Raw genomic sequence first — 26,184 nt, 5'->3', positions numbered from 1 at the left:
AAAGGCCCTGAAGTTTAATCAGGTGAGAGACGTGATCTGATTTGTTTTTAAAGGACCCCTTTGGCTGCTACATGGAGTCTGGACTGTGGGTTAGGGTGACAAGGATGCAGATGGACCCCGGAAGAGGCTACTGTGCCATCTGGATGGGAAATAATGAGGGCTGGGAGTGCTCATAGATGAAGTGGAAGATCTAGGATGCACCCAGGAGCATGCCAGTCCCTGCTTTATCTGTTAGACAACCTGCAGCCCTCAGCATGCTGCTCAGGGGACCCTGGTTCACAGCCCAAGCTGAGGCCAGCACTGTCCAGACCCCTCAGCTAGGCCTACTTGACAGTACTTCTCCAAACAGAATAAATCCTGTCTGGATTTATTAATCTGTGCTCTCAGCTCAGCTGGGCACTCTTGGGGCTGAGCCTGGTTCTGTGTTGGGTTCCCAGAACCTGGTAGCAACCTGGTAACAGACTCCCTTCTCACAATCCTCACTCCAACCTGGGCTGGTGCTCAACTGCCACTAATATCCCAGAGCAAGCCCACTGTGCACCTCTGTCAGGGCGGAGGGCTGGGTAGTGTTCCTACACCTTCTCTCTGCACAGCTCCCCAGATGGGGGACCGTTGTCAACAGCACTTCCTCTGCTAGAGTCAGGTCTTGCTCATAACCCTCTCCTCTTGCTCCCTCAGGGCTTGTTTCCATGCCCTCACTAGGACCTCAATCCTGGGACTCAGTGGTGAGCCCTATGGCCAGGGCCCCACACATAAGTCTACCATTTCCCTTGTGCCCCTCACACTAGAGCTGCCACTTGATCCCTGGGCTGGAAGGATGCCCAGGTACTAGGATAACTATGGGATCAGGGACAGGGAGTGTGGCCTAAGCCTCTGCAACAGTCAAAAGCCACAACTTTTTTTTTTTTTTTTTTTGGTCATTGAGATGTAATTCACATTCCATAAAATGCACTATTTTAAAATGTACAATTCAGCGATTTTTCGTATATTCACAAGGTTGCAACTGCCACCACCATCTAATTCCAGAATGTATTCGTCACCCCAAAGAGAAATCCCATGCCCATTGGCAGTCACTTCCCACTCTTCCCTTCTCTCAGCTCCTGGCAAACCACTTTCTGTTTCTATGGATCTGTCAATTCTGAGCAAAAGGCTCAGAATCCTTCCAGGCCACAGACTCCAAGAGGGGCCCATAGAAAGGGCCACAGAGCAACGCTTCCTCATATCCTTTTTGGATAGAACCAGACTGGTGGTCTTGTACATCTAATCGCCTGAGTTTCCCTTGGGAATGCTGCCTTATTATGTTAATTTCAGAATTCCCCCAGAGTCTGGCTCAGGACCAGCTCACTACCCTACCTCTCCACTCCTACCCCATTACAGGTCTCAGAACTGAGAAGAAAACACACACACACACACACACACACACACACACACACACACTCACACTCACAGAAACAATAGTTATGATCTAGGCCAGTAACTGCCTGCAAGCCTGTATTAGATGCCTGGCAAACAACTTGCATGGAAAAAGCTTTGATTTAACTTTCCCCTTCCCCAAACAAAGCTTCAAAGAAACCAAATACCAAAAAGCAACTTTTTTTTTGGAAAAAAGTGTCTCTCTGCCTCATGGCAACTGGTTGTCAGTCAGACATTTGGCTCCTGGCAAGGTTTAAGTCTGCTTGTTTGGAGGCCTTCAGACGTGGTGGCCACATGAACATCCCTCCCACACGTGAGTGGAGATGGTCTCTGGTGTGGGTTTGCCCTGCTATCTATGGAAATCCAGCAATTCATCTTGAACATCTTAGATCCTGAGCACAATTTTTTGTTTGTTTTTTGGGTACCAGGAATTGAATTTAGGGGCACTTGATCACTGCACCACATCCCAACCCGATTTTATATTGGAGATAGGGTCTCACTGAGTTGCTTAGCACCTCACTTTTGCTGAGGTTGGCTTTGAACTCACAATCTTCCTGCCTCAGCCTCCTGAGCCACTGGGATGACAGGCATGTGCCACTGTACCCAGTTTGAACCCAATTATTTTAAAATTTTTTTTAGTTTTCAATGGACATTTATTTTATTTATTCATATGTGGTATTTGAAGATCGAACCCAGTGCCTCACACATGCTAGGCAAGCGTTCTGCTATTAAGTCATAATCCCAGCCCCTTGAGCAAAATTTTTGACCACCTACATGTCCTTAGAGAGGCTGGACAAAGGATGAGAAGACCTAATTCTAAGGCTTGCTAACAGGGCTTGGTAGCATATTTGGTAGTCTGTCCCCCAAAGATGGGCTTGATAAAGACCAGCTTTGGAAAAACTCCCATGACAGTTTTTCCCTCAGGGCCCTTTCTAGAGCTCCCAACCTACTACAGAAGACTTTTTCCTGACTCCAGACACATTAACTCTTTTTTGTTTATTTGTTTGTTTGGTACTGGGGACTGAACCAGAGGCATTTACCACTGAGCCACATCCCTAGCCATTTTTATTTTTCTTTTGAGACAGAGTCTCACATTACTGAGGGCCTCACTAAGTTGATGAAGTTGGCCTCAAACTGTGATACTACTGCCTCAGCCTCCTCAGTCACTGGGATTACAGGCATGCACCACCATACCCGGCCAGACATATGAACTTTGAATCGGATGATAAATATGCTCCAAATATATGAAGCCAATCTCTTTTGCTTTGTAAAACCCAACCATATCTGAAGTGTCCATACAATTTTCTGCATAATTCAAACAACTACTTTTATTTGCTATGTGTTATAACTATCAAGTTTGCTTAAAACAGGCTCCCCTATATTCATGTACATTTCCTCACCCTATGTCACTCTAACATAGGTCCCTGCCTCTGTCCTTGTCCCCAGCCCCAAAGAGCAGCTGAGGCCAGGACACAGAAATTCAGTGCCAGAGCCTGTCCTCCCATGTTCCCAGAAACTAGGAGTGGGGGAAGCAGCTGGGTGGGGAGGAGGGTGCAATGCATAGACAAGCATCTGCCACAGCTTGGGAAAAAACTGGAAGCTGAAAAACATATGCCCCAAGCCAGGTAAGTGGTGCTGATCCTGACTGTGGGAATCCACCTTCTGCTTACTCTTTGACCAGTATAAACCAAAGGACACCAAATGGTCTTATGACCCACACCCTTATAGCAGAATGAAGCCCTTCCTGCTCTGGATACTCTCCTGCCACTTGCTCACACTGTAAGAGGAACCACTGCCTTCCCTCTGCTCTGCCATGGAGTCCTGGGAGCTAGCCCTGCCAGGACTGGGGCCTAGGCCTCTTGTCCAGTCACAGTTACTATGATGACCATAGCCCCAGTCCAATCGATGCATGCCAGTGACTGGAAATGGTGGGTTATGTCAACTGGCCCCAATTCAAAGAGTTTACACCTTGCAGGGAATCCAAAAAAGCATCTGTTCCTGCAGGATGCAGGGCTATGGGGACAGTGGCTTCATCAGGTGGCAGGGTGGGGAAGAAGCCCCCTCCCTCATAGACCTGGAAAGAAGAGAATTACCCTTTATATCACAGAGCAGAGAAGTCAAGCAGACCTCTCAATAGCTAACGTGCTTGGTGTACAGAGATGAGAAGGGGTCCAGAGGGCAAAGATTTCATTTCTCAAGTCAGCTGTCTACCAGGTTTTTAGGTCTGAGCTTCTGGAGAGCAGCCTGCATCTGTCTTCTCACCTCCCGCCAGCTTTAACAGGAAATAGCTCTCAGAACCTCCTTCTTCACTCCTGATCTGAACCAGCCTCATAGTCATCCTGTCCTCCTTCTGGGTGGACCTTGCCTGTGGCCCCATGCGCTGGGTTTACATTTGCACCCAATATCAACCTACCACAGACCTCCCCAAGCCTTCCATGCACCCTCACCCCCAACTTGGGTCAACTGGGGACTGTCTGAAATATTAATGTGAATTTTTTTTAAAAAAAACGCAGCTTTAAAAGCACTCCAAATAGGCTCTTCACACTTTATCTGGACCAATGGAAAAAAGCATGGTTTGTAATGATCATGAAATCTTTTCAGAGCTCTAGGTACTTAAAGGATTTAACTCACAATTCACTGAGCTGGTCTCTTACTGATACCACTGATTTGCAATACATCTCTGCAAACCTTTCTTAGCAGGTAAGAGACCAAGTATGCCTCCTCAGAACTCACCTGGTATGTAGGGTCCTCCTTTGGCACAGGCACACTCATGCCAGTAAGGACACACAGTGGAGAACCTTTCTTCTGCATAACCAGAAGATCCCATCAGGTCCTTTTCTGCCCATCCCTCCAACACCCAGGCTCAGGGCTTCCCAGGAGAAAGCTAACTGCAGAGCTCTGAGCTCAAATCACATTAAACACACCAACCTTGAGAGGAAGGTGACCTCAGCTCAAAAGTTGTTCACCCCAGCATCATGCAGCACAAGGACCAGGCCTGCACCTGCTTATGAGTGTGCTGGGAAGACAAAAGCCAATAGCTCCAGGGCAGGGGATGATCCAAGGCAGGCCCTCCTTCCTCCCCCTAGAATTCTCCTCTTGGTTCAGATCCCACTGGTTGTGTACGAGGAAAAAAGACAACCACAGAATGCTCACATACCTATTTCTTCTAGGCAAAAGTCACTTCTTGCCCATGCCTTACCTACCTGGTCAAAGGAAGAAGCAAGCGCTAGGGACACTGGCTGCTGGGGTCACTTACCAGTGGAGGCTGCGGCTGGGGATGCTGCCCTGCTCCTGAGGCGGGTGGGTAGTGCATGAGCAGATTGAAGGCGGAGTAGACAGTCTCTTTGTACATGCCGCTGGAGCACTCTGGGGCCTTCAGGCCTGGAAAAACCACAGCTGGGTCAGATACCAGCCCAGGCAGCTGCTCAGGCTGAAGGCAGTCTGCTCTTGAGAGAAAAAATAAGAATTGCCAAGGGGTCTCCTTCGAGTTTGTGACTTGCTAGGGAACGGGATGCGGGTGTCTTCAGTGCCAAGTTTTGTGGGAAGACCCCGAATCCAGGTCTTCCCCTGGCGGCCCCGAATAGAACCCCCACTCAGTCCTCCAGCCAAGGAACCTTGGCCAACGCTTTCTCCTCAAGGCTGGGGATTAGTCAGTCACCTGGGCAAGAGGGGAGGCGGAGATGGAGGGGGTCTGTTTACTCCTATAAAGGTCAGGGCACCGGAAGTGACTCGAGCCCAGCAGCGCCCGGGAAACCCGCCCCCCACTCCCCCACCCCCCGCCCCCCCACTCCCCCACCCCCCGCCCTGGCTTCTATCCCCTCCCCGAGCAGCAGCCGGGGGAGGCACCCCCTGGATTCGCTGTTTCCCCATCGAGGCCAGGGCCTCAGCGCGAGGAAGAGGAGCCAGGCCGTGCAGAAACTCACCGTCCTCCAGAGACTCTGGAAGTTTGTCCGGGAAAAGTCTCTGCGAAGTGTGCTCCCGTCCCAGAGCCTAGAGGGAGAACCAGAGAGGCCGTGAGCGGCGGCGGGGACCATGGGGCTCAGGGGCTCAGGGCCGGGGAGGAGGGCTCTGAAGGATGGAGACCCGGAGGGCCGCAAGCGGGAGGGCTGGTCAGCTCGAGCCGGCGCCCGGCGGGGCGACCCCGACACAGTGGGCGCGGGCAGACGCTCACCTCGGCCCCGACCTCGGCCTCGCTGCGTGCTCCGGCGCCGGTACCCGGGATCCCAGAGCCTTCGGCCGCGCCCTCGGACTCATTCACGAGCGACGACTTGAGTTCTGCCAGGTCGCGCTCAGGGCCCGCGGCGCTGTCGCGACTCTTGTCCTGCTCCTCGCCCTCGTCCTGGAAGGCCAGCAGCTCGTCGGGCGCTCCTAGGTCGTCGCCACCGCCCGCGCCGCCCCCGCCGGAGTCCAGCTGCGGCATGGTGCCCTCCGCCCGCCCGGGCGCAGGGAGCGCGGGGCGCGGAGAGTGCGGGGCACGGAGCCGGCCCGGGAGGCGGCGAGCCCGGAGTCTGGACCTCCGAGCCCGGATCGCGGCGGGCGGAGCGCGGGCTGACTCCGCCTGGGCGGGCTGTGGGCGCCGGGTAAGGGCGCGGGGCTGAGCGGCTCCCGGAGCCGGCGGGTCGGAACATCAAAGGCGCCGCCGGCGGAGTGCCGGGGGCGGGGCGGGCACTCTGGGGGCGGGCCCCGACGGGGGCGTGGTCGAGTAGTCTGGGTCCGCCCCCTCCTCTCCCCGGAGAGGCCGGGACGCACCCACTAGGCACAGCCTTAAAGGGCTCGCTTTCCGTGAGTGAATCCTGAGTGAGACGTCGGAGCAGCTTAAAGATTGTCACTCTTCTCCTGTAATGTCAGGACCCTAAAGGAAACTCCTGACCCTGCTTTCTCCCTACAAGATATTGTCATCCCGCGTCCAGGTTTCTTTTCCACTTGCGTAGGGTGAGGGTGCCTTGGGACTTGGGTGTGGTTTCAAGTCGCGGCCTTAGCATGAACTGCCTCTGGGCCCCAGGCCCAGTGTGGCCTGTGCTTTGAACTGGGGGTTTTTTAGAGCTTGGGGCCACTCGGAACCCAGGGAACCGTCAAGATTAGGAATTCTCAAAGGCCCATTCTCTGCCCCATTCTCCATCTCTATGCCAATCTGGAACTTCCTTCAGGGTTGCCCGCCCACTGTGAGAACAAGTATACAATCCTCACAAATTTATTGAGCATCTGTTGCATGCGCGAGCTCATACATCACACATCTGTAACAAGCCCCTCAACCATGTGGCGCTCCGAGGTGCGAACACAGAAGACTAGGAGGAAGGAACCCCGCCGCCGAACTCCAGCCACCCCCCACCACGACTTTCCCAGCTCAGTTCCACGCCTAGAATTTCTGTACCCCAAGGACTGATTTCCCAGGGACTTTGAGCAGCCACGTGGACCACGGTTTCCGACGTGGGGTCCTTTACCCGCAGCAACTCGATCTGGGAAGTTGCTTTCTGAAGCCCATTAACGATGGTCGGTGCAGAAGCTTCCATCTTATCTACTTGGCACCTGGAGCCTTATTCACAGAGACCTCCCGTGACTTGGTCTCAGCTCAGCTTCTGCATCTGCAAAAAGACACTGGTTCTTTGGATCGCGTTTTTTTGGGTCCATCAGGGACGAGTAAACTGCAGGTCCCCCAGCAGGTTTCTGTACTGGATTCAATGTAGACACTCCCTCCTCTTCTAGAGCAGTTGAAACCGAGGGTATTTGGGGGAGGGGGCATTGAACGCCTCGCCTCTCTGGCTCAGGGCCCCACAGGACCGCTGGCAGCGGTGCAAAGCCGGGCCGGAAGACAGCCGCGCCGCCCCTCCGGGTCCAGGCCCAGCCTAGCTGGCTGCGGATCAAAGAGCTAGGGCCGTCCTTCTCAGTGTTCAGATGCTATCTGGCCCGCCCAGCGGGGAGCCGCGGCCCCCCACCTCTGGGCTAAGGTGTCCTGCCCTTTGGGTCTCTCCAGCCTGCTTCCCCAAAGTGTGACCAAGTGCTCAATTGGATCCCGGTCCCTCTATCTTGCGGGGAGGGGATCCAGCCAAAAGCCGCCCTGCCTGGAGAGCACTGACACGTGATCTCCCGGCCCCTCCACCCCCATCAACTACCCAGGTTGTAGGGTCTGGCTTTAGGATGAACCTCCCCTGAAAGTTGAATGGAAATAGGTATCTGCCTAACCCTAAGGCGTTTGGGGTGGGGTTAGGGGGGCTTCTGTGTTTGTGGGTGATTACAGCTTAGGCAGAACCGCCTCCTGAACAATTGGTAAGATCCATGAGGTCTCAGTGGACACAGGCCGGTGGGGACTGAAGTTTTCTCCAATCCAAGGAGAAAAGAAAGAAGTCAGAAGGGGCAAGTGAGGTGTGTCCTTTTTTTTCCCTCAAGGGTAAATTTTTTTCAGTTTGGTATTAGCCTTTAATAAAAAAAAAAATTACGTTCTTTCTGCTTTATTGGTGTGAAAGCATCCTTTCTTTACTAAAATGATGGTGAGAATATATTTTTTTAATGACCTAATTTGGCTAAAGAAAAATGATATTTTTTTCTGATCTGTTCACTCCCCCACTCTCAAGTTTTTTTGGATATTTTATAGGGCTGTGAAATCCCTAAGCCTGGGAACCTCGGCCCTCTGATGTCCTGGCTTGGACTCCTTGCCTTGCTGGGAGGAACAGGGGAGGGGGAAGGAAGAGTAGGGGTGTGAGAAGGGGTAATGCAGAGAGGAGGGCTGAGTCACAGGCATTCACAGCCTCGCTGAGATCAGTCTGAAAGCTCACTGAGGGATCAACTACTGTGCTTAGCCCTAGGCTCAGGCTGAGGAGTGGGGGGTAGAAGTGCCTTCTGGGAGCCACTGGCTGCTTTGAGAAATTGAGGACTTGTCAGAGCTAAGCTGGGGGCTGGATCAGCCTGCCTGTACAGAGGTGAGTGGCAGGAGTTCCAGTGGGCTGGGGCAGTCAGGGTGGCCTCCTAAAGGTGGTTTCCATCGGGGCCTAGAATGCCAAGGAGAACAGGAGCTTAGACTTGTTTCCCAAAAGGCAGGTACATCCCCATAGGAGCCCTTGGTCAGCACCGGTTCCTTTATCATTCCCTTATAGTCATTCAAACAATGACCCCATATACTGAGTTAATACTATGTGCGAGGCATCCTGCCAAGTGCTTCATACACATATCTCATTTAATCATCACACCAACCCTGTGACATGAGGACTATTATCCCGTCTTACTAATGAGGAATCTAAAGGTCAAAGAGGTTAAGTAAATCCCCCAATATCTCACAGCTTAAAAATAAGGGTGTCAGAACTCCAAACTCAGGCAGTCTGACTCTTGAGCCTACACCCTAATGACCACACTCCAGTATTCCATTATGGCCCTAAAATTCCAAAGGAGTCCTTATCTGCTGTGTGGTCTTGGCAGACAAATGATGATGAATGAGCTGTCACCAATATAGAATCCTAACTTTCTGGGTGGCTCTCATTGCATGGTGGGGCCATCAAGAAGATTGGATAATCACCCTGGATGGTATGTATGGGTGGCCCAAGCCCTTGTTGGGTTAGAGAGCCCAGAGCCTCTCTCTGAGCCCAGACCCTAGCCTGTGCCATCTCTCCTGGCTGCCCTGGGCTACCTGTCCTGGTCAGTGACTTAGATCCCAAAGACCATGGGCCCTGGAGTTCCTCCACAGTGTGGTGGTTGAGACCTGCTGTGGCTGCCCCCTTGGAGGTTACAAGCAAGTTTCAAATCCACCCAGAGTGGTCTGGACTCATTAGTCAGATCAGAGGTATGTTTTATTGAGGCTTCATCTTTATGCTAATTAATCAGGCAAACCTGACCTTCCACTGATGTTGGATAAAGAACGAAGTCAGGACCCTCAAGGTTTGAAGGTCTGAGAAAGAAAGCTCCGGCTTTGGATCTGGGCAGACGGGTGTTTCTATCCCTACCCTGCAATTTACTGGCTGTGAGATCCCAGACAAATCACTGACCCTCTCTTAGCCTCAGTTTCCTCCTGTGTGAAATGGGTGTTGTATCTGCCTTTGACTGTTGGCATGAGGTTGAGGCAAATCACCGTATCCTAGTAAAGAGCTCAGCATAATGTCTGGCACATTTCAAGCGCTCTAATAAATAGGTGCTCTTGAGCTAGATATTTTTCGGAAGTTGTTAGGCTAATTGGCTCTTCATGTAACGTCATGTAAATCATCTGAATGTTCTCATGGCCTAAGCCCGCTTAATCATAGCTAAAGCTGAAAATATACATTTCCTTTCCTTTCCTTTCAAGTTCCTATAACATGAAAGGCCCCCATGAACTCTCTGACCTTTTTTAAACAGGGAGAACCTTGAAATGTGGCATTTCCAGAAAATGTCTCAAAGGAGACCCAGATGGATTTAGTAAATTACAGCAGGGAGAGGTTCCCAGCAGCGTCTCTTCCTGCCTGCCAGCCTGCCTGGCATCCTGTTGGGACTTGCCAAAAGAGGCCTAGAGGCCCGGCTGCAGGCTCCTATAAGGCTTCCCGTGGAGTGTCTCTCTCAGGGCAGAGTCGGGTCACAAGTCCCAGAGTCAGTGTGGTTTGTTGCTACAAACACAGTTTGCTCTCTAGAAACTGCGTGTTTGAGTGTGTGTGACTGTGGGTGGCTGGGACCCGTATGTCAGCAGACACACGATGGCTTTGATGCAACATCCAATGACCATTTCTTCCTTTATAAAGAAGAAGGGAAACCTCTGTAGGTCTCTTCTCCCCCTCCCCCTGTCCCTCATATTTTATGCAATACCAAGACTTACTATCAAAATTAAAATATAACAATGGAGCTAGAAATTAGTGTTTCCTAATGAAACCCCAAGAACATTTGGCCAAATTGGCTTGAGGAGAGGGGGAATTACAAGGAGATCCGCTCTGTAGGTTCAGAGAGCTTGTGACTATTTCCCACACTGTACCAAACATTGCCCAATGAATGGGCCTAGGGTTCACTTACCAAAAGGATAAAACATCTTTGATTTCCACAGGAAGGGGTTTGGAGTCAGAGACGCCAAAGTAGCTGGCGTAAAGGTGGTCCGGGAGTGGCTGTCAGGTGCCAGGCCATCAGTGTTCATTGGTCACCCAAGAACACTCAAACCACCACTGGCTGTGGTGCAACTCAAGTAAATCCTCTGCCTTCTCTGGGTCCAGAATCATCTAGAACTGCAAGGGTCCCTTACCTAGTTCCGGGTGAAGGATATGGAGAATAAGTCCAAGGACATTTTCCCTATCTGCAGCTCTTCCCTTATCCGCAGGGTCCAAGTAAAATTAAAATCCCAGGCCTCAACCAGAGTGAAGGAACACAAAAGATTCTACACCTAACTGGCACCTTGACCCCGCCCCACCCTAACAGGTCTGCTGACCCCAATACAATAAGCCCCTGGAAATTTCCTATTCACATTCCTGTCCTACCCTAATGGATCTGCCAGACCCTAATACAATGAACCCCAGGAATTACCTTCCACCCTAACGGAAGCCTATATAACCCAGACCCTTGCTTCAGCTTTTTGCCATTTTCTGCCCCCAAATGAGCCATGCCAGGTGCTTGATCAATGAAGAAAAGCTTGCTGATTTGAAGTTTGCCTTTGCTGTGTTATTTGTGCTAACACTGGGCATGCCAGGAGGAGCCCACAGCCATGAGACCAGAGCTGAGGGTGAAGAGACATCACAGATGTAGTAGGAAGCGGGGTGTGCCAAGCCCCTGTGTTGATGTGGGACCACCTGCAAACTCAGAGGAATGTGCCCACATTAACCCCATTTTGGGCTGCTCCAGCCCCTTGAGGTAGGAATGTCTTACTAGGAAAGAGACACCAGTACATCTTTTTTCTTGGGACAGGGTTCTCTGCTTATCCCTAGGGCCAAACCTGGAGCTGGCAAACTGCAATGTTCAGAAATTTTTGGATGGATGGACCGCTGAGTGAATGGTTAGATGGATCATTCACAGCAGTGATCACTTGGAATCTGGGGAGGAGTTAGCAGGTCTAGAACATGCTGTCTGGAACCTGCCATGTAGCACACTGACATCAAGCCAAATAGAGGTCCTGGGAGCCAGGGGTTCATGTCATGGCATGCACTGTGGCAGTTAGGAAGGCAGGTGGGATTTAAGACAACAGAGCCTATAAACATACATTGGAGAAAAGATAGCTTCTTCAACAAATGGTGCTGGAAAAACTGGAAATCCATATGTAGCAGAATGAAATTGAACCCCTATCTCTCACCCTGCACAAAACTCACCTCAAAGTAGATCAAGGAACTAGGCATTAGACCAGAGACTTTGCACCTACTAGAAGAAAAAGTTGGCTGAACTCTCCATCATGTCAGCTTAGGAATTGAATTCCTCAACAAGACTCCTAAAGCACAAGAAACAAAAGCACAAGGATCAATAAATGGGATGGTATCAAACTAAAAAACTTCACAGAAAAGGAAATAACCAAAAATGTGAAGAGAGAACCCATAGATGGTAGAAAATCTTTTGTCACTTGCACCTCAGAGCATTAATCTTCAGGATGTAAAAAGAACTCAAAAAACTTAGCACACACACACAAAACAAACAAACAAAAAATCCCAATCAATAAATGGGCAAAGGAACTGAACAATTTATAGAAGAAGAAATACAATTGGTCAACAAATATATGAAAAAATGTTCAATATCTATGGCAATTAGAGAAATGAAAATTAAAACTACACTGAGACTTCATCTCACTCTAGTCAGAATGGCAATTATCAAGAATACAAGTAACAAATGTTGGCAAGGATGTGGGGGAAAAATTACACTCACACATTGCTGGTGGGACTGCAGATTGGTGCAACCACTCTAGAAAGCAGTATGGAGATTCCTCAGAAAACTTGGAATGCATGGCAGGAGGGCTGGAGTTGTGGCTCAGTGGTAGAGCGTTCCCCTAGCACATGCCAGGCTCTGGGTTCAATCCTCAGCACCACATAAAAATAAATAAAGTAAAAATAGAGGTATTATGCATATATATATATATATATATATATATATATATATATATATATACTTGGAATGGACTCACCATTTGAATCAGTTATCCCATTACCCAATATATAGCCCAAAGGACTTAAAATCAGCATACTACAGTGACTCAGCCACATCAATGTTTAGAGCAGCTCAATTCACAACAGCTAAGCTATGGAACCAACCTAGGTGCACTTCAGTAGATGAATGGATAAAGAAAATGTGCTATACATACACAAAGGAATATTACTCAGCCATATAGAAGAATGAAATTATGACATTCACAGGTAAATGGATGGAACAAGAGACTATCATGCTAAGCAAAATAAGCCAATCCTAAAAAACCAAAGGCTGAACGTTCTCTCTGATATGTGGATGCTAACATACAATGAGGATGGGGAGGAAAGAATAGAAGTTTATTGGATTAGACAAAATGGAATGAAGGGAAGGAGGATGGAAATAGGAAAGACAGTAGAATGAATCAGACATAACTTTCCTAAGTTCATATATGAATACACCACCAGTGAAACTCCACATCATGTAGAATCATAAGAATGGGAAGTTATACTCCATGTATGTATAATATGTCAAAATACATTGTACTGTCATATATATCTAAAAATAAGTAATTATAAAAAAGGACAGGGCCTTCTTCAGGTGAGGTTGTAGCCCTCTCTCGGTGTTGTGGTGGACTTTGACCTCATAGGGTCCGCAGGGCCCAGTGAACTGGCATCTTTGGGAAGAGTTTGATTTTTCATTAAGCTTTTGTCTAGACTGGCACCTCTTCATGTCCCAGTTCTGCAGTCCCTCCATCCTTTCTAATGGGACAATTCCTCCCAAGGATCCCCTCCCCAGAACCCCAACTCTCCCTGTTTACTACATCTTCTAGAACAAGCCACCTCCCCTGTGCATGGCCCACCATCTCACAAAGGGCGACAAGACTCTCCTAGCTCAGGGCCCTGTGAAGAGTGCACCTCCTTTCTAGCTTCGTTTGTCCTCCAACCCAGGGCAGTTGGGGTGTGGGAAAGGAGCAACTAGGACATGGTGGGCAGAGAGACCTGTGCCAGATTCTGTCACCACTGCCTGTCCCAGTGTCCACAGCCAGGAAAGGGTCTGGGAAGTCCTGGGCAAGAGAGACCTCCATCAGGCAAGCATCTCCCACAGTGATTTGATTCTACAACTATTGTTCCCTCTGTGTGTGTGTGTGTGTGTGTGTGTGTGTGTGTGTGTGAGAGAGAGAGAGAGAGAGAGAGAGAGAGAGAGAGAGAGAGAGAGAAACTGGGATTGATTGAACTCAGGTGCTCTACCACTGAGCTACTTCCCCAGCCCTCTTTTTTATTTTGAAACAGGGTCTCCTTAAATTGCTAAGGCTGGCCTTGAACATGTGATCCTCCTGCTTCAGCCTCCCAAGTATCTGGGATTACAGGCATGTACCACTGTGCCTGGCTCCATATATGATTTTCAAACCAATACATTTCCCTTGAAAGTTTGGGGAACGTGGATGCTGTTGGTTTCAGGGGGCAGTGAGGAGCTCTCCTTATCCAAAACATACAGGAATTCTGAGGGAGGTATTCCCAGTTGGTGTTCTTGTGGAGGAAGTTAGTAAGAGCTGAACCCCCAGAGTGCTCCTGACATTTCTAACCAGTCTCACTCCTGCCCTCCTGGATTCTCACTCAGCCTTTTGGGATCGTGGAACTTTCATCTGTGCCTAGTATTAGCATGAACCAAGCATACTGTGGCATTTAATAAATGCTCACTGCCCAAAGGATGGAGTTGTTGAATTAAGATCTACTATGGCTCTTCACATTCCTGGGCTGGAGGGATTCCATTCTTTTTTTGCTTTCATTGGGATTTCTGCAGTGTCTGAGATGTCTGTATTTTCAAGGCCCATCTCTGGTCTCTGCCTAATCCAGAAAGTTCCCCACCTCTCCAGGTAGGTTCGTGGGAATCCTTCCCTCCCTTCCAGACTCCCATTGCCCTGAGAACTGAAGCCACTCAGCTTATCCTGAGCCCAGGGGCTGTTTCCTGGGAGCGAGTCTCCTGATCTTCAGCTGCTGTCTTTGTCTCCTGTTGAACAAAAGCGGAAACTCCCAGTCATGTGTGCAGTTGGGGTTCTTCACTTGCTCATTGTGACCTAGACCTTGGGCATGTTACCCGCCTCTTGAGCCTTCTTTTTCTCATCTGTTAAGTGGGTGTAGTAATAATACTTACCTCCAAGAGTGGAGAAGATGCGATGATTCATGCTTGTAATGACCTTAGCACAATGTCTAGTGCAGAGCAGGGAACTGCTAAGTGGCAACCATTGTCAAGTATTGTTCCCAGACAGCAAGGCGGAGCCAAGCCCAGAGAGGTGCTTCCCAGGTGCTGTCTAAGCAAGCGGCTGCCCCTGTGATCCTGCAGTGTTGCTGGTCACTACTGGACAGCGGGGACGGGTGGGAGGGCACCAGGAGCCCCGCCTTCTGAGGCCTGGCTGTTCAGCCTGAGTGGAGACTCCTCCTGCCAAGAGATGGCCATCTCCAGATGTCTGCGGGCTGGAGGAGCGGCTGGACCTGTGGGGCCTGAGGGCAGAGACAGGGCTAATGGGAGGAAATTACACAGAGAGATTTCATCTCGGCTTGAGGAAGCACGTCTACCAGTCTGAGCTGGCCAACCGTGGCCCACCCAGTCTGTGACAGAGGCAGTGAGCTCTCTGTCCCCAGAGGTGTGCGAGCAGAGGCTAGGGGCTCTCCGGAGGGAAGCTGCTGCAGGGGTTTCTACCTTCCTGGTGCCTCCAGGGCTGTGGGCAGTTCCTGCTTCTTTCTAGGTGGCCCTGTCCCTCCTTGGACCCAGATGAGCCCATAGCAAGGCCTCTAACCATCTGCAGGCACAGAGGTGAGTTCGAGGGCAAAGGTTTGGACTCCTCTGACTCCACACTGGGGCTAGAGGCTGGAAATGAGTGATGGCTGTAGAGGCTGGTCTGAAGGGATCTTAACCAACAACCTCACCTTTTTTGAAGAGGCAATTTAGTGCAGTGGTTGGCAGCTTGAAACCTGGAGCCCAGGTACCTCCCTCAGACCTCCTGGGGTTAGGGAAGGCAGAGATTGAGGGCTAGGGCTTGTTCTTAAATCAGCCTCTCCTCACTTGCTTCAGCTTGTTCTAAAATCCGGGACTGGAAGGAGAAAGATGGGAAGACACAAAGGGAGACAGCTGGGCTCTCAATTTTAACTCTGCCACATGGGTAGCTCTGTGACTTTGGGCAAGTTGCTTAACCTCTCTGGACTTTGTTTTTCTTACCTATAGATGGAATGATGATACTACCTAGCTCTTGTGGGGATTCTTGTGAGGATTAAATGCATTATTGTTTGGAAAAGTTTGTAGTCCTGTGCTTGCTAAATAGATAAAAATTAACTGTGCAACTCAGCTATGTCTAGTACTATCTATACAGGAGGCTTTACATCAGTCACCTGTTTAGTCTTCACAACAGCCTAGTGAGGTTGGGATTGCTATGATTAGGAAAAGTGAATCCAAGGAGGTCAAGTTCCTTGCCCAAGGTCACAAGTTGGTGAAAGGCAGAGCTGAGGTCTAAACTCAGGGCAGTCTGTCTCAGGGCCTGAGCTCTTTGCTGTTGGCCTCTTATGGGAGGGAGAGTGCCTCCAAAGCAGGGTGACAATACACCAGCAACCAGGGGTCAGAGCAAGTCCCCTCCCCTCCTCTAATTTGTGGACTCACTGCTGAGTGACTCTGGTTACAAATTGGAGCCCTGATGAGTAATCTCCACTGCAGGGACCTGGACGGAGGGGGTTTCTGGGCTGGGCAATCCCAAAGTCAGAAGGGGGCTGGTTATGTTTGCCTTGGTGGTGACACTGCTGAGGGGGTGGGTCACCCCACACAGCTTCAGGGGAGACCTGGGTTCCCTGCACAGGCTCTCTGGGTATGGGTGTGGACTGTGGACCTAGGGTGTCCTGCTCACCCACTTTCTCCTCTTCCCCCACAGGACTTGTCTGCCTTGTTCATGGCTGTTCCTGGGCAGGGCCAAAGCCTGGCCCAGAGCAGATGGCCCATAAATACTTTCTGGGCTCCAGACACATTCCAGGCCTTCGCTGTTCACAGGTGCTTTCCCGTCTGTTATCTCATCCCATCCTCATAGCAACCCTGAGAGGTACAGTACCGTCTTTTAACCCTCTTTTACAGATGAGGAAACCGCAGCTCACAAAGAGGAAGTGACTCGTTCAAGGTCAAACAACTCAAACCCCGGTCTTTGGGCTCTACATTGACTTCAGCTCTGCAGCCCATAGAGACATCTCCCCCTTCCTTGGCTGAGGATAGTGGGGACAGTAGGAGCCCTCAATTGGTGGAAGTTCTGGGAAAATGGTGCTATTGGCTACCAAGCAAACGGAGCCACAGCCTCCAGGGCTTCTGGATGGGTGATTGAGTGTCTCAGATGCAAATGGTTATCCACTGGTGTAGCAACCTCTTCCTTATTTGCGGGGGAAAGCATTCTGTTTCCTGGAGACAGAATGTCAAAGAACTGTTTCGGGTGCCCCTGTCCCCATGCTCCAGCCTCCAGTGGGTCTGTCTGGGAACAGAGTGATGAGCTAGGTCCTCGGAGCGGTATCCGCTCTGATGGTGAAAGTGGGTCCTTCACCTTGGGGTCACTGGTGGGCCTCTGCTGGGGATTGCGGTTTTCCTCGTCAGCATTGCTCTTCTTATTTTCGTTCACAACTCTATTATTACTGACATCTGAAAGGGTTTCCCCGTCCCGGTCAAACTTTGATTTTTGTTTTTATAATTTTAGAACTTCTGTCCATTCCCTCTTTTCTCCTTTTTCTCTTCTGAGTCCATCCATGGTTTTTGGAAGAAATTAAAGCAAGAGTTACATCCATGTCCCTGTCCCCAGAAGGGCTCAGGGACCCATATGTGGAGCCAATTCTGACGGCAGTGTCTAGGAGAAAGGATACTTTTTTAAAAAATTATTTTAAGATGTTGATGGAGCTTTATTTTTTATTCATTTTTATTTATATGTGGTGCTGAGAATCAAACCCAGTGCCTCCCACGGGCTAGGTAAGCGCTCTAGCACTGAGCCACAATCCCAGCCCCGAAAGGGTACCTTTTTAAACTAGGGATTCCTTTTGCTGCTGGATGTGGGCACTTTGGTGCTTCTAGCCCCCTTTGAGCAGTGACCCATGCATTGTTCCCTCCAACATTCTCTCCCTTTGGGGGTGCTTCTAGCGGCCCAGAACCTGCTGACTGCTGATTAACCCCCTTTTATCTTGAATGAATGGCAGAGACAAGGTGAGGGATGGGAAAGGCGTCAGCAGGGCCCCTCTGCTCATCCTGATTCATAGTGGGACTGGGTCTGTGGCAGAAAACTCCCCTTCTGAAATTCACAGGTTGAGATGGGGGTTTCCTCAGCTGCAGAAGCCTGGGCCCCAGAGACTGGCCTGTTGTGGTGGATTCAGGCTCCAGGCTTGGGCCTGAGTTGGGGCTTGGAGATTTCTGCCATCTAGACCCTTTGGGCCAGTGCTTGGTCTTTGGTTTCTGGGAAGGCAAGAACTGAGAAGCTGAGGAGCTACTGGGTCCTCAGAGATCAGTCTGAATTTCTGCCTCTCTGGAGTTTGAGAAACACTCCCTGTCTCTTGCTCAGCCCTGCTTCCTAGGACCCCCAAACTGGGGAGGGACAGAAGTCCGAGGCTTCTTGCCCCAGCTCCTCCCAGGCTGAGGTGGGAATCTGGCTTGCCTCTGAACTGCGCATGCCCACGCGGCCCTGCGGCTCTCGGATCGCTCTGTGTTTGAGAGCCAGGTGCTGCCCTGAGCCAGAAAGCACTCAAACCCCTTCAGCCCTGGGACTTACAGTGCGTGAGACAGACTGCGTCTGTCAGCGTGGGAAATGTTCTCTTGGTCTTTCCTTTGCACCCACAGAAAGTCCCAAAAGCGCCCCAGGTACCAGCTTGCAGGCTGCTTGGGGAGCTAAACTGTGAGACTGGTGCACGAAGGGCCTGACTTTTCACTGCTGCCGCCAGGACACCCAGAGAACCAGAAGTTAGAGAATAACACTGTATGAACAGGGCATGGGGTCCTTATGTCTCCTGATGGCAGACTGCGCTGTACATGCCTCAGAGGGAGAACAGCGCAAGATCAGTATGGTCAGAAAGGGAGGTGGCACACACCTGTAATCCCAGAGGCTCAGGAGCCTGAGGCAGGAGATTCACTCACGAGTTCAAAGCCAGACTCAGCAACTTAGCGAGGCACTAAGCAACTTAGAGAGACCCTGTCTCAAAATAAAATATAAAAAGGGCTGGGGATGTGGCTCAGTGGTTAAGTGCACCTGGGTTCAATTCCTGGAACAGAAAAAGAAAGAAAGAAAGAGAGAGAGAGAGAGGGGAGGTGTGTGGAGGGGGGAGGGAAGGAAATCCAGGGCCTGTGGGGCAAGGCTGGGGGGTGATTCTCCCCATTTCACTTCTCTGGAACCAAAGCACTGAAGAGACTGCTAGAACTCTGAGAGACTTAGGGAGAATGCCATGACATCCAGACATGTGCCCAGGGGAAAATAGGGCCCAGGGTCAGGGATCTTCCTCTACCGGTGAATGGAGTAGCCACCTGCCTGACGCTCAGGAAATCTTGAAACATGTACCAATGTAAAACAAAGTCTAAGGCACCCATTTCATGTATGGGGCTTGAGTTGCTTTTGTCATAATGAAAAAAAAATCGACCATTTAATATTATTATAGAAAAATGGAAATGGAAATAAAGTTTTGGTGTGAGGGGGACAGTGGGGATGAGGAACTTGCTGTATTCACCAGCCCTAGCCCAGCATGAACAGGTGGCCCCTTCCACAGCCTCTCCTCTCCTGTTCATTGGAGGCTGGTGATCCCACCTGCAAACAGCAGGGGCTGCGTGCCCACGCCCCCTGGTGGTTGGCTCTGGAACAGGCTGAGTCTCAACTGTAGGGGTGGGAAGTAAAGAAGGTGAAGTCTGGACTCCAGGTCCCTCAAAAGGAAACCCCTTCTCCTCCTTGCCTCCCCCTACCCTGCTACCATTACATACTGGTGGTGGATACTCTGTCTCTTGTCACTCACCAGGGCGCTGTGGAAGCATGCTCACCTGGACTCTGAAGTGTGCCTACTGACCAGACGTCGGTTTCACTGACTCCAGAAAGGGTCTTTTGGAATGAAATGCTAACACTGGCTTAACAGGAGTGACAGGCCACGTCAGAGCCCAGGCAATCACTCAGCTGTTCCCAAGTCTCCTGCCTTAGCCCCACCTTCAGTGTTGGTGACAGAGCAGTGACACATGGCTGGTAAGGCCCTGGGGAGGAATAGTGCAAGTTGTCCCTGAGAGTGACCTGACAGCTAGAAGTCCTGGATCAGTGGCTCAGGCTGGTTGGATAATAACAATGATGACAATAACAGCATTAGTGCACGTTTACTGAATACCTCCTGTGTCCACTTACACCCTCAGACACCCAGCGGAATTTCAGACCTGCTAACAGAAAAGGATTCTTTTTTTGGGGGGTTGGGTACTAGGGATTGAACTCAGGGGTACTCGACCACTAAGCCACATCCCCAGCCCAATTTTATATTTTATTTAGAGACAGGGTCTCACTGAGCTGCTTGGCACCTCGCTGTTGCCGAGGCTGGCTTTGAACTTGTGATCCTCCTGCCTCCGCCTCCCGAGCCTCTGGGATTACAGGCGAACCTGGCCATATCTTTGAGATTTTAACATTAAAAAAAGAATCTCTGGGCTGGGGTTGTGGGCTCAGTGGTAGAGCGCTCACCTAGCATGCACTGGGTTCAATCCTCAGCACCACCACATAAAATATATAACTAAACTGTCCACCTATAACTAAAAAAAAAAAAAAAAAGAACCCCTGCCCGGTGCAGTGGCCCATGCCTGTAATCCTAGTGGCTTGGGAGCCTGAGGTAGGAGGATCACGAGTTCAAAGCCAGCCTCAGCAACAGCGAAGCACCAAGCAATTCAGTGAGACCCTGTCTCTAAATAAAATACAAAATAGGGCTAGGGATGTGGCTTAGTGGTTGAGTGCTCTTGAGTTTTATCTCTGGTACACCCTCCCCCCCCAAAAAAAATCTCAAAGGTAAAAATAATAATATAACAAGCCCACATATATTCCATCATCCCAATCTAGCCATTATGAAGGTTTTGCCACAATTATTCCACTTACTCCTCCTTTCTCTCTCTTTCCTCTTTTTAATTAAATATTTTGGAGCAAGTTCAAGAATCACAACATTCCATTCTTACATGCTTCTTGATGTATTCCTAAAAATATAAACAATTTTTTTTAACATAATGACAAAGTCACTGTCACATACCTCAAACTTAATAATTCCTACCTAGTATGTGAGGCAGGCACCCATATTACAGATAGGTAGAGACCCGAAGGCAGAAGTGACCTGGCCCAAGTTCACACAGTTTGGCAGTGCTGGAGATAGGATGTGAACCCAGAGAGGCTGATTTGGGAGTCCACCCTCTAAATCACACTCTGGGCCTCAGTCTCTCTGTCTGTGAAGCAGGAATGATAATGAATGCTTTGCCACATAACGGGGTGATGCATGCATGGACCATGTTATTCTTGCTTCTAACAACAGCATCAATAACAATGGAACAAAGGAGTCAGGAGATAAAGTTAATAGAGAATCGGTATACTTGGAATATGACAGGAAATTAAGGCTGGCTGAGTCCTCATCCGTATATTAGCTTTTCTTTTATCTCATTTAATCTCTACCCCAATCCTATGATTTTAATTAACAGCTTCATTTTACAGGTGAGGGAACTAGGGGCTCAGGGGAAGGAAGTGCCCCAGGTCAGGCCACTGGTAGCTGGCAGGAGCAGCTTTTAAAGCCAGGCTGGTCTCTTGGGGGTGGCAGAAAATCCTAGGGTGTGTCAGGAGCTTCAGGTGGCCTTTGCCAAGGGCTTCAGGGCATCCTGCCATCACAGGGAATGTGTGTTCTAGAATTACTGCTTGTAAGCAACAGAAATTGGCTCTGGTGGTCTTGGGTAAAATAGGAATTTATTGGAAGCATGTGAGATAGCTCGCAGAGTGGATTAGGAAGAAGCCAGGTTGAGAAAAATGTGAGCTTGGAGCAGTTGTGGGGCCTGGGCTGAATACCCTTCTGCCTATTTCTCTGCTTATGGGGTACTTTCAGAGACTGAGACAGAGAGAGAGAGAGAGAGAGAGAGAGAGAGAGAGAGAATATGAATATGAATATGAATCAAGGGACCTGGCCAGAGATGGGGTGTGGGGCATACCCCTACCCATCACAGATGGGAGGTGGACTCTTTCTTGCAGGGTTCTAGAGTGCTGGGCCTTGGCCAGGGCTTTTAAAAGGAGCAAAGCAGAGCGGGAGCTGGAGGGGATTCCCCTAGGAGTCTCAGCCACTCTGGTTTTCACACTGTAACTTTGCTTCTGGTCCTCTGTGTGAGTCACATGTGAAAGTATCTTGTTTTGCTAGGCCTGTGTCTGTTGCTACCACCACCTTCACAGTAGCTACCACCTCGAGGCGGGGGGCCCGTGGGTTGGGTCCCAGGCTGCATGTGGGGAGCCCGGATCTAGAGGAAGGGCAGAACCTCCTGTCTGCCACTGGGTGCTGCAGTCGTGAGAGCAAAGCAAGTGTTGGGGGATTTTCCATCTTTTGTGTCACATATATTGAATGCAAATGATATGCAAAGAGCTGGTGCCCTGGGAGACTTGAAAGGGGATTGTGTAGCTCTGGTTGGTTTGTATCTTCTGTTTCCTGAAAATACTCAACATAGCTGCTCCCAGGGAGAGCACTGGCCCCCGCCTCCTCCTGGAGACCTGCCCTGGCCCCTCTTGGACACAGCAGTACAACCTGAGGGCCCTCAATATAAAATCTAGAAAGTCTAGATGAACAAATAAAAGCATTCCAGCCAGGTGCAGTGGTGCACACCTGTAGCCCCAGTACTCTGGAGGCTGAGGAAAATCACAAGTTTTGAGAAGGCCATCCTGGGCAACTTAGCGAGTCTCTGTCTCATGGGGAAAAAAAAAAAAAGAGATGGGGATGTAGCTTAGTGGTAGAGCGCCCCTGAGTTCAATCCACAGTGCTTCAAATGAAAGAAATTAATTAAAATAAATAAATAAAATCATTTTGAGCTGTGGCTGTTCTCAGTGAAGTTCTTTTTATTTTATTTTATTTTTTTTATTGGTTGTTCACAACATTACAAAGCTCTTGACATATCATATTTCATACATTAGATTGAAGTGGGTTATGAACCCCCAATTTTACCCCAAATGCAGATTGCAGAATCGCGTCGGTTACACATCCACAATTTTACATAATGCCCTATTAGTAATTGTTGTATTCTGCTACCTTTCCTATCCCCTACTATCCCCCCTCCCCTCTCAGTGAAGTTCTTGATACACTGATTTTAAGAAGCTTTTTTCCGACCCTCAGGGAGTAGCCAGAGCTCTCCATGGCAGAAACAGCTGGTGAGCTGGTTGGGTCTCTTTTGTTTCTCAGTGTTTTCCATTCTGACCTCTAATTAGAGAGATTAGTGTGGACTTTTTGTGTGTGTGTATGTGGTGTTGGGGATTGAACCTAGGGCCTTGGGCATGTAAGGCAAGCACTCTACTGACTGAGCTATATCCCCAGCCCCTGGACTTTTTCTTTTATTGTGAGTTAATTTCAAAACCAAGTTGTAAGGTTAAATGATAATTGTATTTGTTAATCAATCCAACCAGAGTTTCCTTTAAAAAAGCGAATCCAAGTTGTCATTGTCAAAATATTGGAAATGGGCTGTTGGGGACCTTGGGGTTTTGTTGATTACAGCAATGTTCAGGATCCTGACAGTCAATGATAATAAAAGGCGAGGTCGCTTATTAGACTGGATGTGCCTTGGAAAGAGGTGAAACTTGGAAAGAGGTGCTCATTCCCACCAACATTCCCATGTTGGTGGGAATGAGCACTGATCACCATGAGCCTCTAGGCATGGGCTGGGTCCCATTTCCTGAAAGGGGGGCTGCATGTCTCTGGGAAGGCCTCAGGGTGCCTGCTGGGGCGTCCATAAATACCTATCCTAAGATGGTGGGGATTGGGGGGTTGAGAAGAGATTGACACTCAGGCTGTGGGACAGGCTGGATCTGCTTGCAGTGCCTCATGCCTCTTTGCCCCAGCTCTCTGTTAAGTAGGTTCTGATGTCTTTCTGTCTTGGCACTATCAACATTTGGGACCAGCTAACGTTTTATACATACAGCTATCCTGCGTATTGTAGGATGTTTTGCAGCATCCCAGGGCTGGACCCATTAGATGCCGGCAGCACACCCATAACATACCCCTCACACCAAAAGTGACGACCCAATGTGCCTCTGGACATTGCCATATGTCCTCTTGGAAGCAAAATTACCCCAGTGGAGAACCACCAAGTTAAACATAATGTGCATTCATTGTAGAAACAACATAGACAAGTATAGAAAATACGATAAAAATAATTAGCAACTCCAGTAACCAGAGGTAACTCCTGCTAAGCTTTAGGTGGACTTCTTTCTGCATTATCTTTTCAGTGCATTTTTGCTTTTTTATAAACCTGAGGCTGCCCCGAGTGTGCCAGGTGTGCTGCCTGTAACTGCACAGCGGACATCTCCCTTCCCCACCAGGTCTGCTCTGCTGTATCTCTTCTTGAGCTCCATTGGCAGAACACCTCTTCAGTGGTGGCTTGCTAGAGGGCTGAAGAGAATGGTGAAAGGAAGCTCAGCAGGACCTCATCTTAAGGACAAAAGGCCCAGGAGACCAAAACCATCATTCACCCAGAGGTGATGTTGCTCTGGGGCTCACTCACACTAGAGCATCTAGTGGCCAGTGTCCATCCATCTTCATCTGGCCTTGGTTTTGGGTGGTCAGGCCTGGTGGAGAGTCCACCTTGCAACAGGGGGCTGCAGCGTGGACCAAGACAGTCAGAAGCTCTCATGTTCCAGAAAGGAGGTAGGAGAGAGCGCTAAACTCGTGAGCATCTGATGTAAGTAGGGAACTTGCACTAGGAAAAAAGGCCCACATCTGCCCAGTTATGTGTTCCACTAGTTAGCAATTTCTGGGTACCAGGATTTTCCTGAGAACTTCCAGTGATCCAGAGACTTATTCCTCTCTTTTCTAGGAATATTTTACTAGACCTTGGGAAGGCTCTGACCTCTGCCTTTCCCTGTTACACAGGCAGGGCCTTTTCTATGGCTAGTGGTGTCAGTCCTGGGCAATGGCTAGGCAGATGCATGCAAGCATGGAGCTGCAGAACTGGGGTCAACACCCAAGGATAAAAGGCGCAGGAGACCACCTGGAGCCAACTGGAGACCACTGGAACTTCTCCAATGATAACATTGATCAAAGCAAACTTTTACCAGCAAAGGACATTTGCTGAGCCTTACTACAGAGAGGCTACACTCCTAATGTACTCTACTATCGCCCAAGCCCAGGGTGAGATAGGCAGAATTATTTTAATTGAGTTTCCATTTTTTCAAGCTGGAAATAGGCTGAGACTTGCCCAAGGTCACACAGCCTTGTGTGTACTTCCATTCTCTCCTCTAGAACCAAACACGCCCTGGAGCCAGGCTGTCTGTGCCCTCAGCCCTGAAGCTGCACTGCCTCTAGGAAGGATGGATGTGTTTGCCTGGGCCATGAAGGACAGGCATACACTTTGCCAGAATGCACTGGGATCCATGGCCCTGGGCCTGCCTTCCCAGCAAGATGCAAGAATGCTTCTGGCTTCTGGCCTTACTTCCTTCCCCAGAAACTGGGCAGCACCCCACCTGGGTGCTTCCCCAGCCAGCCCCTTACACCTCAGAAGGATTGAGGCCAACCTCTACTGGGTTGTCTCCATGTCATCTTCAGGAGGCTCCTAGGGCCAGAAAGAAATGGAAGCAAACTTGGGGGACATCTATACATCTATGAGAGGGTGAAGCTTGCCCCAGCTTGGGGACTTGAAAATATGCAATGTGTACCTCAAGGGGCTTTAATTATATCTTATCATATTATATGCTGAGATCAAACCCAGGGCTTTGTGTATATAAGGCAAGTATTCTACCAACTGAGCTATATTCCCAGCCCTCATTTATATTTTGGGGAAAAAAAAAGAAAAAAAAAAAAAAACCTCTACAGGTACATGGGACAGTGTTCAAAAGGTGTAAGCAAACATGAGTTAAAATCATTTCCATTCCTTCCCTGATGCAGTCCATTGTTATTACTTTGTCTTTTTTGAAAATATCTACAAACATAGGCCTCCCCATCCCCTCTCCCCACCACACAAATAGCACATTAAACATGCTGTTCTGCACTTTGGTCTTCTCACCTCACACTGTATCCTGGAGATTGCTTCATAGCAGTACATAGGTATATCCCCTTCTATGTAAAGAATGTCATAGTATTCCATTGTGTGCATTTAAATTACCTACAATTAAATTAACTGGCCCTCTTTTGGCTCTCCTACAGGTTTTTTCTGACATGTGGGGCAATAAAAAATGCTACCATCAATGATCTTAGACATTCATCATTTCACACATATGCAAAGTCTACCTGGAGCTAATTCCTAGCTGTGGAATCGCTGGGTCAAAGAGGATGTGCCTTTGATTTGTGATGGTGATAACCAGGTAGGGAGCTCCCAGCCAAGGGGCTCATGGTTCACCACAGCCTCACCAACAGTGGGTATTGTTACAAAACACGCTGATCTTTCCCTTCTGATAGGAGAGAGACTGTGTTTGCATTTTCTTTATTATACTGAACATGAGAGAGTCTTTTTTTTTTTTTTTTTAACTTTCAATTCCTCATGTCACCTCTCTGGGTCCTTTGCCCATTTTTTCCTTTG

At 49.3% G+C, this 26,184-nt stretch overlaps 1 protein-coding gene across 15 annotated transcripts in view; it reads right to left on the bottom strand.

The window, feature by feature from the left end:
• The window catches only part of TCF7 (transcription factor 7), a 32,863-nt gene extending 26,568 nt beyond the window's left edge, over positions 1 to 6,295 (bottom strand). For 11 of the 15 annotated variants that reach the window (XM_081280229.1, XM_081280239.1, XM_081280242.1 and 8 more), the window contains exons 1-3: positions 5,585 to 6,295; positions 5,337 to 5,403; positions 4,670 to 4,854 (exon numbers count right to left, since the gene is read on the bottom strand). In XM_081280229.1, coding sequence (XP_081136355.1) covers positions 4,670 to 4,854; positions 5,337 to 5,403; positions 5,585 to 5,833 — 501 coding nt within the window. In that variant the 5' untranslated portion in view covers positions 5,834 to 6,295. The remainder of the gene's footprint in view (positions 1 to 4,669; positions 4,855 to 5,336; positions 5,404 to 5,584) is intronic. The other 4 variants (XM_081280237.1, XM_081280234.1, XM_081280235.1 and 1 more) reach the window with 4 other exon arrangements.
• Positions 6,296 to 26,184: the final 19,889 nt, after the last annotated feature.

This window comes from Spermophilus citellus, assembly GCF_964194105.1.
Source record: "Spermophilus citellus genome assembly, chromosome: 1".
NCBI classification, from domain to species: domain Eukaryota; kingdom Metazoa; phylum Chordata; class Mammalia; order Rodentia; family Sciuridae; genus Spermophilus; species Spermophilus citellus.
The sequence above is the reverse complement of the archived record's forward strand: the minus strand, read 5'-3'. Positions and strand labels throughout refer to the sequence as shown.